Source organism: Maylandia zebra, linkage group LG23 (genome assembly GCF_041146795.1).
Source record: "Maylandia zebra isolate NMK-2024a linkage group LG23, Mzebra_GT3a, whole genome shotgun sequence".
Classification (NCBI taxonomy): Eukaryota; Metazoa; Chordata; class Actinopteri; order Cichliformes; family Cichlidae; genus Maylandia; species Maylandia zebra.
The window spans coordinates 34,475,817-34,489,372 of NC_135188.1; the positions used below are offsets into that span (position 1 = coordinate 34,475,817).

At 41.0% G+C, this 13,556-nt stretch overlaps 2 protein-coding genes across 5 annotated transcripts; one reads left to right on the forward strand and one right to left on the reverse strand.

Annotated features, from left to right (window-relative positions):
* Window positions 1-35: 35 nt before the first annotated feature.
* Window positions 36-1,432, reverse strand: nudt15 (nudix (nucleoside diphosphate linked moiety X)-type motif 15). Its single transcript, XM_004552540.5, has 3 exons — window positions 1,284-1,432; window positions 325-518; window positions 36-220 (listed from the first exon to the last, which is right to left on the reverse strand). The coding sequence occupies exons 1-3, from the start codon at window positions 1,430-1,432 to the stop codon at window positions 111-113; spliced, it is 453 nt and encodes a 150-aa protein (XP_004552597.1). The 3' UTR covers window positions 36-110.
* trim25l (tripartite motif containing 25, like) lies at window positions 1,153-13,181 on the forward strand. 4 transcript variants are annotated; one of them, XM_004552537.5, is made up of 17 exons: window positions 1,153-1,312; window positions 4,627-5,230; window positions 5,628-5,723; window positions 5,858-6,091; window positions 6,502-6,661; window positions 6,742-6,774; window positions 6,894-6,929; window positions 7,022-7,066; window positions 7,187-7,240; window positions 7,322-7,369; window positions 7,482-7,544; window positions 8,980-9,204; window positions 9,341-9,454; window positions 10,352-10,387; window positions 10,511-10,579; window positions 10,712-10,777; window positions 11,536-13,181. In XM_004552537.5, the coding sequence occupies exons 2-17, from the start codon at window positions 4,631-4,633 to the stop codon at window positions 12,093-12,095; spliced, it is 2,439 nt and encodes an 812-aa protein (XP_004552594.1). In that variant the 5' UTR covers window positions 1,153-1,312; window positions 4,627-4,630; the 3' UTR covers window positions 12,096-13,181. The 4 variants fall into 4 exon arrangements, with proteins under 4 accessions (XP_004552594.1, XP_004552596.1, XP_004552593.1 ...); XM_004552539.4 differs by lacking the exon at window positions 1,153-1,312 and adding an exon at window positions 1,336-1,470; XM_004552536.3 differs by lacking the exon at window positions 1,153-1,312 and adding an exon at window positions 3,152-3,234.
* Window positions 13,182-13,556: the final 375 nt, after the last annotated feature.

Here is a 13,556-nt window from a genome sequence, read left to right on the forward strand (position 1 = left end):
GTAAAAAAAAAAAAAAAAAGACATGTGAGACAACAGCGGTTTTTAAACAGTGTTCCTGTATTATCCTTGTGGATTAACAGTTTTTCATAATATAACTGGAAGTTTCAGGGTCAACTGTCTTTGTTCCTGAATGGTTGAAAGCCTTGTTGCCTCAAGCGGGCCAGTGGCATGAAGAGCTGCTGCTCTGGAGGAAAATCATCCCAGCGTGTCCACGTCCAGCCTGCAAAATGAGAAAGCAACACATTTTGTTTCATCAGCTGCTCACTGGGTGCTTAGTGGAGGTGCTTTCCCCCCACTGAAAAACAGCAGTCCCACTTCACATACCTTCATTTTTGTCTGGTTCCAGGTTTTGTGGCTCTCCTGACTGCCTGTCCAACTCTCCTTGCATGAATATGGTAACATAATGGTACTGTTCCTCCAGCTTGATGGCGTTAACTACTGATGCAAAGTGGGTGTTCACCAAACCCACCCCAGCTTCTTCCAGCACCTCTCTGTGGGCACATTCCTCCCAAGTCTCCCTTTGAATGAAATAAAAAAATAACATCTTATTTAACATTAGCTAAAGTACATTAACGGGCTTCTAAGGCTATTTCAGCTCTTTCTGCCTCCATTGTCTGCATGCATGGGAGTGCAAAAAAAAAAATTAGCAGCACTCCTGAGTTGTTTTGTTTTCATTTTTATACTGAGAAAATGTAATCTGTTCACAATTTCCAATTTGCCAAAAAAATGTTTTGGTCCAAAGTTTGGATGTATATGGAAGAGAGAGGAATTGCAGAGCAAGCTGGATGAAGTGGTAGAGATTGTGCTCCCAGGCAGGAGGCAAAGAGGAAAACCACAAATATGACTGGTGGCTGTTGTGAAGGAGGATATGCAGAAGGTTGGTATGACAGTAGACGCATTTATGCTCAAACATTGCGTCAGACGTTAAAGTGCAACAAAACATATTGGAAATTGGTCCAGAAACCATTTTAAATTAAATATAACGTAAAAACTATTTGATAAATGAAGCTAAAAATTTAGCAGCAATCATTACATATATCAAAACTTTTCACCATAAAGTTTTAAGGCAAATCTGAGCTGATCAAGCAGAGAAGAATGCCCCATTAGCATATATCACAGGTAATGGGATAAAGATGGTGTGGGACCTCTCGTCCCCATATTTCAGCCGGTTAGGGGACGGAACTACACCTGGTTGTCGCACGCCAACCACTTTAATTAAAGAGAAAGAAGAAGAAGAAAACTATGTCAGATTTATGAATGGAGTCTACAACGTCAATGTATACCCGAACTCCAGGTGACCTCCTGGGAGCTGGTATGTCCCTTTTCCCACCGCACTCTTCCGTTTGCCCAAGAGTACACAGCCTGGGTGAGCAGAGTCCGTTACCAGCACCCCGACCCCGACTCCAGGACGTTTAACGACATTATTTGGCATCTGAACGAAACTGAAAAATGGCTCCGAAATGAAAACAAGTTAGTTCAAATCACGCAACACCGCTATGCTACACAGTAGAGAAGCTCTTTGGATGACACAAGAAGCGTCTCCACCTTGTACTTCCGTGTTCGCTTAAAGCAAGCCGTGTCTGTTCTTGAGTTAGCGTTAAGTCGTTTTTATTCCGTCAATCTGGGTAGCAACAGTGATAAGCCGATATACTACCTTATATTATTAGTTCTATTTATCCGCTTCTTTTTAATTTAGTTAAATAGAAATGACTCGCACATTGTTCACTTTTGTCAACATTCGGCAAGTGGAACGGGTTATTTACAGGCTATTGCTTTAACATGAGTGCAGCACTGCCATCTAGTGAGTGGTTGTAGTTACACTAATAAAAGACCTGAGTTCAGGTATAAAAGTGTACAATAGTGGAGATTAGGGGCTCAGAAACTACTTTATTCATGATAAAGTTACAGTTCAGCAGTCTTTATTTATTTAAAAGATTTCAACTGACAAATAGTTCAGTTATTTGAAGGCAAACACAATGCAGAGAAAAGGTCAGGAAGATAATAGTTGGATATGTGCAACAGCAGTTTAAATCCTCATGTGGAGAGGAAAACAAATATATTTAATGGGTTTTCCGATTATGGTACAGGCTCACACTGTGTTAGCGTTGTAATTACCACTGTTTTTCCAGCATGTAGACATCAATCATGGTGTGAAAAGTCATCAGACTCTGAGCACAAAACATTTATATTAAAGAAAAAAAAATTTTACTGCCCAAAGATACCCACCACATCCTCTCTCCTGCCTACTGCTGCTTTAGCTGACATGTTCCTCACCCAAAGTTAAGTCTTATTCAAAGATGACCGTGCAAACGTGTCGGGTTTTTTTTTTTTTTACTTTCCAGTCTGTTCCCGGTGAAAATTTGTTGGTGAGTATTATTTGTAGTGTCACATTTACTGTCTGATCAAAAGGAAGTCTGTCATTATCCAGTAAAAGCTTTTGTGAAACTGCAGATTAAAAGGAGTCAGAGCAACCTCCCAAATAAATGAGGCCAAAATAAACAGTGCATAATGGGCAGAAAGGAAGCTGGTTAAAATACACAAATTAGCTGGATTTGGATTTGCACTATTTGTGCCTATTTTCAAGGAGGCTGATGCTGGTAGTGAGACATTTTGGGAAAGTAACTGTGCCCAGTCTTTTGGACAGACACCTGAAAGTTGACTATTTTTCATTGTTTAATTGCAACACCCTCCATCAGATGTGTTCTATAGCTGCTCATGAAACTTGCAGAAAGATGCTGATATATTTTGGACAGTCCTACAAAACTATTTTAGGTTGTCAGTATTTCTCAGATGTCTTAATTGAACATGCCTTATTAGGTCATGCCACAGTGCTTCAGTGGGTTACCCCCTGTATCATTTTTGATACATAGAGATTTTATGTGTTTTTGAGACTTCTACAAGTATCTTTTTTTTTTTTTTTTTTACTCCCTTGACCTTTCCTTAAAGCTAAACTGACGTGTTGCCTTTCACAAACAAAATATTTCAACAGCAGGTGGGCGGGGCTTCCTAAGATCAGGGGTGGGGGAACTCCAGGCCTCAAGGGCTGGTGTCCTGTGGGTTTTAGATATAATCCTGGGTCAGCACACCTGAATCAGATGATTAGTTCATTACCAGGGCTCTGGAGAACTTCAAGAGGAGGTCATTTAGCCATTTAAATCAGATGTGTTGGATCAAGGACACACCTAAAACCTGCAGGACACTGGCCCTTGAGACCTGGAGTTCCCCAACACTGATGTAAATATTAGAGCTATCCATCTCACTGACGTACCCCAGAGGTAACTATGGGGGGAAAAAATACTGAAACTGAACAGTCAGCATGAATTTTGCAGGGATTAATTGAACATAACTCATTGTAGACACTTTCTGTGTTCAAAGCTACTCATTGGTTAATGAAAACTTTTACCACACTGTTTTACTAACAAACAATATATTCTGTCCCCAGACAACTTTCAGCTATTCTGACATTTCTATATTTATTTTTTTAATAAATATCCTGTAAACATTTAGCAATACAAATAACTTGAATAAGTGATAGCAACGTGAACACTGTAAAAATGTTGAGTCTCAGGTGGACTCGGGGAAGACAGGACTAGCACCGTTGAAATGCAAAGCCCTGGCCTTAATTCAGCATCAGTTGATATCTCAGCAACACACGAATGTCTTGGAAACAAAATTTAAATGTCTTGTTTTTATTTATAGATGTAGTTCATTTTATAAGATGTTTTAATTCATTTTCTTTTAAAACAAACTTCTACATCTAACATTCTAACTGTATGTACACTCACTGGCAACTTTATTGGTTGCACCTTGCTAGTACCAGGTTGGGCCCTCCATTTGTCTTCAGAATTGCCTTAATAGACCATGACATAGATCCATCCAGGGGCTGGAAAGTCTGGTAATACATGGTACGGCTCATCAACTCTGGAAATCCTCCAGATATTTTGGTCCCTGCTGACATGATAGCATCACACAGTTGCTGCATTTCTCTGTATTTCTGTGGCAGAGGTTTTGTTGATTTGTCTGATGATAGGTCAGTTTTTTCTATATTGTAACCACATCTATTCTAATGTTTACCACAAAGCAAGGACTGAATTTTTCAATTCTTCTATACCAATAATAATCTCATTTATCTTGTGGCCGTATAGGGGGACTTAAGCGCAAGGTCATGTACTACTAGACTGAAAAGACTAGAATTAAATAAGAGTAATATGCTGCTTAGAGTTTAATACCTCAGCGTTACAATCTAATAATGTTAAATTGTCCTCATAATAAAGGAATAATCTACTCAAGTAGATTTTGCTACTACATGTAGTAATATTTACTTTCATAAAGAGCCCGAATATCTGTGCCATACTTTGTGATGTGCGGATTTGTCCACTCACACCTTTGGTTTCCTGGCATTCCACAGTTTTCCACCGACACCCGTTCTCCCCGCTAGACCTGCCTGGTGGCTCTGGTCCCGCCCAGCTCACCTGAGAGTGACAGACACTTTCCTCCTGTGAACCCAGGCTTCACACTACCTTCTGAATCTCTGGAGCTTGTTCTTCGATTCTTTGCGTGTTTAAAAGTCTCTGACTTGCTAACCATTTTGACTCTTTTTTTTTTTTTTTTTTTTTTCATTAACAGCATTATGAGTGCAAAGCTGTGGACAGAGGAGCAGTTTAACTGCCCCGTGTGTCTGGATCTGCCAAATGATCCTGTCACCATCCCTTGCGGTCACAGCTACTGCATGGCCTGCATTAAGGACTACTGGACTAAAGATGACCCCAAAGGGATCTACAGCTGCCCTCAGTGCCGTCAGACCTTCTGCCCCAAGCCCTCCCTGTCCAGGAACACCATGCTGGCAGAGGCTGTGGAGCAGCTCCGCAAAGGAGCCCTCAAATCTGAAGTGCGTCAATCCATGCGACTCGCCAAAGAGAAGCTTTCCTCCTCGGTCGTACCATGTGACATGTGCAAAAATGAAAAACGAGCTGCAGTCAAGAGCTGCCTGGTGTGTATGAGCTCCTACTGCGAGGCCCATCTGAAGCCTCACCAGACAAAGAAATCCCTAAAGCAGCATGAGCTCATCCCACCGACAGGCAACCTGGCCGAAAAGATCTGCACCCAGCACAAATACCTGCAGGAGTTCGTCTGCCGACAGTGCAAGATGTTCATCTGCTGGCTGTGCACCAGCAACCAGCACAAAGGCCACGAGAGCGTGTCCACCAAGGTCGAAAGGCTGGAGAAGCAGGTAAGCAGAGGATGGGTGCTACATAATGACTGGGGCCAGTCAGACAGTTACCAGGGTGATCTAAAGTAAAATTAAAATGACTGGTTTGGGTGTTGGGAAAAATCTCCATAATTTTGTAAATGGAAGTTTACAGTCAATATTCTATAAATAAAGCATATCCACCCTTCTCTGTGCTGTCCATTATTGTGTATAAAAGGTTTATTTGAAAGAAGTCAGTTATTTCCTTTTGTGTGCGACGCCGGGTGCAGCCAGGCTGAAGACATTCCTAACAACATTCCTAGCCTAGTCATTCATAATGCTCCACCCTCTCACGTTGTCTTCTGTGCCACCTACACACCTGCTTCCTTGTCTGTGGGATTGTTTCTCTGATCTCGTGTCACGGCGTGCGTCTCTGCAGAAATTGCTGTCCGACCTGCAGTCAGCGAACCAACAGAAGCTGAAAGAGAGAGAGCAGGAGCTGAAAGACATGAAGAAGATGATGGAGCAGATGAAGGTTGGTCAGCGGTAGACAATTTTTTTTTTTTTTTTTTTTCCTTTTAAATGGAAAACAGGTTTTCTACAGGGTTTAAATAATATGATGGTGGTTGAGGGGCCTTAATTAGTTTTGTGTTTTCCTTGTGTGCGCAGCGTTCTGCTGATGTGGTGCACAATGAAGCGGAGCAGGTGCTGTCGGAGCTGCTGCGCTCCATGGAACGTCTTCAGGAGCTGCTGGAGGAGGTGATGGATCAGGCCAACCAGGAGAAGATGGGCCATGCACAAGAAGTTACAGATAGTCTGGAGGCTGAGATCAAGGAGCTGAAGAAAAGGGACACTGAGATGAAGGACCTGGCAAGCTGCGAAGACAACATCTACTATCTGCAGGTAGGCCGGACTGTGAAGCTCACTGAGTGGAAATATTGATCATGGACACAGCAGTGATTGCTTATTCTTTACACGTCTTATGACAGAAGGATAACAGCAAGAGTGTTAGGGAAAGTTTACTAGATGGTAATGAAACCTTTGGAGACAATGGCACTGTGGAAACGCTAAGGTTTTTGTTGGGAGTGACATCACATTGAGCATTTTGGAGACAAAATTAAAGCGACATGGTTAAGGTTCAAAGGTGACAGTGGATATTTTGAAGGATGTTAAATGGAGAGTTTGAGGCAGGTGGAAAAGAGGAAGACCACAGAGCAGGATATACAGTCATTTTTTTCTGAATCTCAAGACTCCTGATATCCTGATTAAATAATTTTTGTTGTGTTTTTTAACTAACTGCCATGTTTCCTCAGACGTACGAGTCTATGTGCAGTCCTCTTGAGTCTGGGGATCTGCCAGCTGTGAAAGTCAATCACGAGGCTTCCTTTGAGCCTGTACGAGATGCCATCCTGGGTCTCAGGGAGCGAGTGGAAGATCTATGCAACCAGGAGCTGGGCAAGATCACTAAACAAGGTCTGTCCAAAGAGGCCTTTTGTTCTTATTCTGTCTTATTTTGTACCTCATTTAATGTAATTATCTGTGTTCTTTTAAAGTGAATGACACAACACTGTTCGCTCTGGGAGACTGTAAGTTCCAGGCATTGTTTATAGTTCGTTTTTGTTTTTTTCCAGCGTAATTATTAATGCATTCAAGTTTAGTGTGTTTTTTTTGTTTGTTTTTTTAATTGAACTTCTTCTAATCTTAGCCAACCGAAGCGGACAGAAAGGAGGGATTTTAAAATGTAAGGTTTGAATTTTCTTATTAAATCCAAATAAACGTTTTCACATTTTGCATGATGTTGGCAGAAAGATACCGATTTTCCTTTTTCTCTAGTGTTTTCTGGTCTCAGTGCCCGCAACACAAACGCCCGTCCACAGGGTATGTTTGGTGTTTTTTTTTCTGACCACATTTTGTCTACCATGACTGCATATTTACATCTTGTCGTCCAATCTTGTTTAAATATTTGAAATAATTTGTAATTTCATTCTTTTTCTACAGCTTCTACACCCACTATCTCAATTGGAGGGCGAAGTACAGACAAACGAGGACTTGGTACTGTACTCTGATGATTGTTAAGCTTCATTTGACAACGTACAAAGGATTTCCCTGACATTGTCACTTTTTTTTATTCAGGTATAGGACTCAGGACTCAAGATGTGAGGAGCAGAGACACAGCACGGGGTGAGAGTTTGTATTTGTGCCGCTGTTTAAGTATTAATTTAAATTTTGCTCACAGCAGGGATAAAGTAGAGAAAAGTTTGTTTCAAAAGTCAGTTTCTTCCTTGGTTTTTAGACAGAGCTAACACAAGCTCACCCAGACTGCAGGACAAACAGAGGAGAGAAGACAGAGATGCATGTGAGTTGACACTGGCATTAATATCATCACCCTTCATGACAGTAATCTGGTTTTTACTTCCTACTGCAAGGTGTTTTTTCTGCTTAAATGACAGTTCTTCCTTATTTTTAGTCAAGGCACATTGTCTTGAGTTACTCGACATTTGCATTTTCTGTGGCTCAGTTTCTCTTTATTAGAGTCACCGGGCTAACAGTATTCTCACTTAGGCAGAGGGTGGCTGTCTACAGGTCAGTCCTGGGTGGTGGTTCTTCTGCTGCTTAATCTTGCTAGCAGCACACCGTCATCTGCACCTGTTCTATGCTAAAGGCAGATAGCGTGTACGCATTGCGATTGCCACACACAGAGCTATGCAGATGACACTCAATTATACATACTTATTACACAGGGAGCACTTTCTTATTAGACTGGAAAAGCATTATACTAAATGCCAGTCCATTTCCATTAAGCCTCATCCACAGTGACTTGGATGTCAGGTATGACTTTGTAGCTGCTTTGTTGCTAACAGGAAGACATTCATACGCTAATACAGTAAACCTGGTGTAAATCTGGTGAACAGAGTACATCGGCTAAACATCAGTGTGTTGATATTCTCATTGTAACACATGTAAATCTATTTCATGTTGCACCATGAACGCGTTAGTAATTGTGAGGTGGGCCTTCTGCTGTTGAAAGACACAAAACTATTGTTGAAACTCAAACAGAACTTAAACAGTTTGTATTCAATTGCATTTAAGAAATATATATAACAGTAGTTATATTTAAGGATGTCTGATTACTCAGGCCTCACTACGTACCTTTACTTCAGTCTTTTCTTTTTTCATTTTCAATGTCAGTTTTAATTCTTGAACTATAATCATTTGCGTGATTTTTAGATTCCTAAAAGTCTTTTTTTTGTCCTTTGTGTTGACATTCATTGTATCCACTGCCTAATGACACTATTTTAGCTTTCATTCCTATCCCCTTTTTTAAATTGGGGGCCTTAAATGGCCATGTCAGCGATGTCAGCGATATCAGCTCTCATAGTCTCTTTGCTCATACAAAACTTTGAAACTTTGTCCATGTTTAATATGACCATACCCCATCGTAACAAACAGAAAACAGGGAAAGATATAATGGTCACCTTTAAGTGACATTCTAAGATGAGACGTTTTTTATAACAAAGAAGCACTAGTGACTAATATTAAATCTCAGTGTAAACTCTGGACTCTGTGACCACTGTGAACATATTTGAAGTGACGTTAAATCAGTTGTGCATGAAGTACCATAGATAACCGATAAAAGCAGATGATGTTCTGATACCATACTGATGTTGTCACCAATCACTTATATTTGCCATAGACACTTTAAATTTTGATTTAAAGTTTATGTAAACACTTAATTTTCGTATGGCTTCGATAAATTAAACTCAATTTTATTCCATGTGTCTTCCAAAAAGTGAGGGAGCCTAACCCCAGAGCCAGCACCAGATCCAACATCAGCATCGGGTCCAGCATCAGCCACAGACTGAGCCCCAGAGCTAGCCCCACCCCCAGCCGCAGAGAATCTCAGTCACTCTGGAGTAGGTCTAGCCAGAGCCAGGCCACAACTCCTACTCCAGTCCCAGCCAGCCTCACTCCTGCTCCTACGCCTGCTCCTGCTCCAGCACGGGCATCTACTGGACGTATGTTTGGATTGTTTCCATTTCTGTTTCCATTTCCATTTCTGAAAAATAAGTTTTCAAAAATTAATAATAATATTAATACAGCTTTGACAAACACTATGACGTGGATTTGACATCTGATTCTTGGTATTCTCAGATTTTAGTCGAATGGCGTCGATCAGCAGCATCTTCCGCTCCAATCGCCGTGGCACCAGCCAGGCTACTCCAGCCGCACAGGCCAGCAACACACCGTCCGCAGGAGGAAATCCATGTAGGACCTGACTCCAACAACACTCATACTCTCTTTGCAATCTCAGTAACCAAACCATTAAGTGACTAGTAGATGGGGTGTTTCTGAAGAAAAGATGAAAAAGTGGTTAACATGGTTACATTAAAAAGTTCACTTTTTATAAAAGAGGTTCAAATTAAAGTAAAAGTAGTTCAAGTGTCAGTTTAAATGACGCTTCGTTTCAGTTTAGGCTTTGATAGGTTTTGGTGTTGATCATGAAAATGAAGGAAGACATAAATGTCAGTGCTGAATAAAGCTGAAGTGTCAGTTTGAGTTAGAAAAAAGTGCAAGCAACAAGTGAAGCTGGGAATCAGCTGAAGTAAAAGTGCTGAAAAAGTCGATCATTTAAATAGTTTAGTTGCAGTGACATTGAAGTGTAGAGAATAAAGCAAGCTGGATGAGAGGAAGAAAAGGAGTTACAGATCGCTGTGTACTTTACAGGACAGTGAGTGGAAGTGTCAGCTGATGTGTAAAAACTGAAAGTTGGAGCAAGTGTTGTTCAAAGGAGGAAGCCTGAAATGTTTTGAAGTCGAGGTGTGAGGAGTTGGAATGACGGCATGAATATCGTTTAGCATGTAAGCAGTGAAAGCATTGAAACATCAGTTGATGTTGAAAGATCCGAAACTCAGTACCAGTAATAAGGGGGGAGAATCTTGCTGTTTTATGGTTATTTTTCTGCCTTTGCTTTTGTGGGAAACAAGATGATGATGATGATGATGAATGAGAAGTTGGCTAAGTGCTAGATATTTATAAGTTATTAGATGGTTTTACATTTAAATAGACAGCTTTGACTTCTAGTTGAAGTGTTTACTGACTGAAGCACTCAAGAGCAATTAGTGACATTAACAGAAGCAATCACTCTGTCTCTGCATTCAACAGGGGGCATGGCTGAGCTGTCTGAAACTCCCACAGAAAGTAAGAAGATTGCCCTTCTATATATAACATGAATGTATTGTCCCATCAACTGTTCAACCGGTTGAATAAGTTAAGCAATATGCGTTTCAGTGACGTCACTAATGCTGTTTTCTCATTGGTCAGTTAACCCCGGTCTCTTTTTGGATACGCCCACTCCGGACTCCATGAATCACGCTCCGGCTTTCCCCGCCTGTGAGTCATTCAAGCTTTAGTCATTTTGGTATTGAGAGAAGAAACATAAATGGAAATCAAACTATTTGATGTACAGTAAAAAAAAAAAAGATGCATTTAATTTTTTTTTTTTTTGTTGTTGTTTTTTTACAGTGAGAGAAATCAGCCTTGACAGTATTCAAGCCCCGGAGCCGAGGACTAGAGAGGAGTTCCTGCAGTGTAAGTCTGTACAAAATGACAGATCTAAGCACAAACTGGGACCACAAACTGTCACTTTTTAACCATTCAGTCAGTTTATTCATTCAGTCACAACATACTACACAGACCATACAAATAATATAGGATCAGATGCTCATATATAGGTCTGGCCTGGGTTCATATCATTAAAAGTACCATATGTTCCAACAAGAGGGGGGGGGAAAAGTAATGACAACAACAAGCAGATAAACAATATTCTTAAATGAAACCTTCAAAAACATATTTCTCGAGCATTCATTGAAGGCCAAAACTCAGTTACACATTTTTGTTCTCATATAAAAATCTTTTGTTTTGTATATAAGTGAACTGTAGTCACATAGATGAAGAACTCCTAATGACTGTGATGTTTTTCCTTTAATATAATGAGCATGTTACCAGGTGAATTTGTGATCAGTCACAACATTGAAGCATTTTTAAAGACAATGAGCTGCTCAGGGTGCTGTTAGTGAGAAATATACTGTAGTATCATATTATATAATAAACTCAAGGTATTCATGTATAGTTATTTAGTATCCATTACCATTATTTTATTAAACATCTGTCATGCTACCTTAAAATTAACACTGCCCAGAGAGTGAGCCAGCTTGGAGGAGGTTTGTGCTCTCGGAGGGCATCTTGTTCCACTGTAGTGTATCAGAACATAGATGTTGACGTACAGAATTGGCCGTGATGTCATGATAAGTTGTCAAAATATTTTGTCCTTGAAATGTCTTTCCTAGACTCGGTGAGCTTGACCCTCGACTCCAACACGGCCCACAGGCAGCTGACGCTCTCTGAGAACAACACTAAAGCCGCCCTGCAGGGGACAGCCCAGCTTTACCCCGACAGCCCCCAGCGTTTTGATGGCTGGACCCAGGTGATGTGTGACAGTCCGCTGTATGCCCAACGCTGCTACTGGGAGGTGGAGTGGAGAGGCCGGGGCTCCTCAACCGGCATAGCTTACGGGGCGATGGCCAGGAAGGGCTCGGACGCCAGGTCAGGCCTCGGATACAATGCCCAGTCCTGGACCCTGGAGCTGTCGGACACCTGCTGCACAGCCATGCATGACAATCAGAAAACGGACATTCCGGTCGTGTACTGCCCCCGTGTGGGCATTTACCTGGACCTGTCCGCGGGAACGCTGTCGTTCTACAGCGTCGCAGAGAGCATGACCCACCTCCACACCTTCCGAGCCAACTTTACGCAGCCGCTTTATGCCACCTTCTGGGTGGGGAGCGGAATCGGGGTTGGGCTAGACTTCAGTTCAAGTTCTGAGAGCATCAAGATCTGCCCCCTGTGAAGACCAGAGAGTTGGTAATTCACTGACTGACTTCAGAGCTGAACACAGGAAAAACACAAGTGTTCCTGCTGATTGTTAGAATGACACACTGACTGAAATTATTTGCAAAGTCATCTATAAATATATGTATGTGTGTATATGTGTACATAGCTTAAATGCACTTAGTTAGCTTCTACTATTCACAAAAAACAAAGAGTGCACTGTTTTTAGCAAACAGGAGATTTCAATGCCACAGATTTTGGGTTGAGGCTGTCACAATATCAGACTGCATAGTTATCATGGCGCTGATGCCATGTCTTCTATAGAAAGAGAAAATAATCTTTAACTTTATTTATTCCACTTTTGTATTTAGTTTTGTTTTGTTTTTTGGGGGGATCAAGATGTTTGGGTAACCAGGTGGGTGCAGGTGGTGGTTATGACTGAGATATCAAATGAGTAAATGTCATTATCAGAATGTAAAAAGCATCAGCAAAGTGTATAAGGGCTAAAATATTTTTTAAAAGATGGTATTTCGATGTTGTGCCTAATAAAGGAAGTAATAATAATGCTTGACTGAAGTGTGATGAACAAATGCCACTGATATGTGCATATGTGGATATCTGGCACAGGACACGGTGCTGCCTGTTAACAAAGTACCAACTGCACTTCAAGCATGCAAAAAGTCGTTTATCTAATGTAGTCAGCCATCTCCTCCTGGTGTATGACCTTTTGTGTTTTGGGTTGTTTGTTTGTTTGTTTGTTTTATAAGGCATGTTGGTTACTACTATTGCAGTTCTTCTAATGGCCACTTAAGACTGGTTTCAAAAGTAAGTCAGTCCACATGTACATTCATGTTAAAATGTCCCAATTTGATTGTTTGTTTTTTAAATATAACTCTTCCATTTGGGAACTACTAAGGCTTGGAGTTAGGGACGTGGTTGCTTTGAATTACAGGTGAAAGAGAATCAGGTGCCATATTTATCCCATATTGGCTTTTCTTCATTGGCTTCCTGTTTATCCACAATCAAATTTTAAATCCTTCTCCTCACATAGTCTTGTCTTGTATAATCAGGTCCCATCTTATATTAAAAACCTTGTTCTACCATATCAGCACTTTGTTCTCAGACGGCTAGCTAACTTTGCAGAGTATTTAAAACTAGGATGAGCGGCAGAGCCTTCAGCTTTCAGGCCTTTCTTCTGTGTAGCCAGCTCCCAGTTTGGATTTGGGAGACAGATGCTTTCTTTACTTATAAGACTTTTTAAAAACTTTGTTTTAATAAAGCATAAAGTTGGCACTGGATAAGGTCACCATGAATCCTCATTTAGCTCTGCATTTACTCAATATGTATTATTACTCTGGCTCCCTTCCACAGCCCGTCTCCCTCACCTCACCATCTGCCAGTTGTGTCAGATGGTGAGGTGTTAACTAAGCAAGTTAGCATTAGCTTAGCACTTTAGTCTCTCTTCCAAATACGGTCATTA

What these genes read in the sequence shown, in the direction of transcription:
- nudt15 (XM_004552540.5), bottom strand. Translation starts at nt 1,432, where the DNA reads ATGCCAAATAATGTCGTTAAACGTCCTGGAGTCGGGGTCGGGGTGCTG. An exon ending in GGAGGTCACCTGGAGTTCGG is followed by an intron (nt 519 to 1,283) that starts GTATACATTGAC and finishes TTTCATTCAAAG; the next exon opens with GGAGACTTGGGAGGAATGTG. An exon ending in GGAACCAGACAAAAATGAAG is followed by an intron (nt 221 to 324) that starts GTATGTGAAGTG and finishes CTCATTTTGCAG; the next exon opens with GCTGGACGTGGACACGCTGG.
- trim25l (XM_004552536.3), top strand. Translation starts at nt 3,161, where the DNA reads ATGTGTTGGATCAAGGACACACCTAAAACCTGCAGGACACTGGCCCTT. An exon ending in ACAACATCTACTATCTGCAG is followed by an intron (nt 6,092 to 6,501) that starts GTAGGCCGGACT and finishes ATGTTTCCTCAG; the next exon opens with ACGTACGAGTCTATGTGCAG. An exon ending in GAGCAGAGACACAGCACGGG is followed by an intron (nt 7,370 to 7,481) that starts GTGAGAGTTTGT and finishes CTTGGTTTTTAG; the next exon opens with ACAGAGCTAACACAAGCTCA.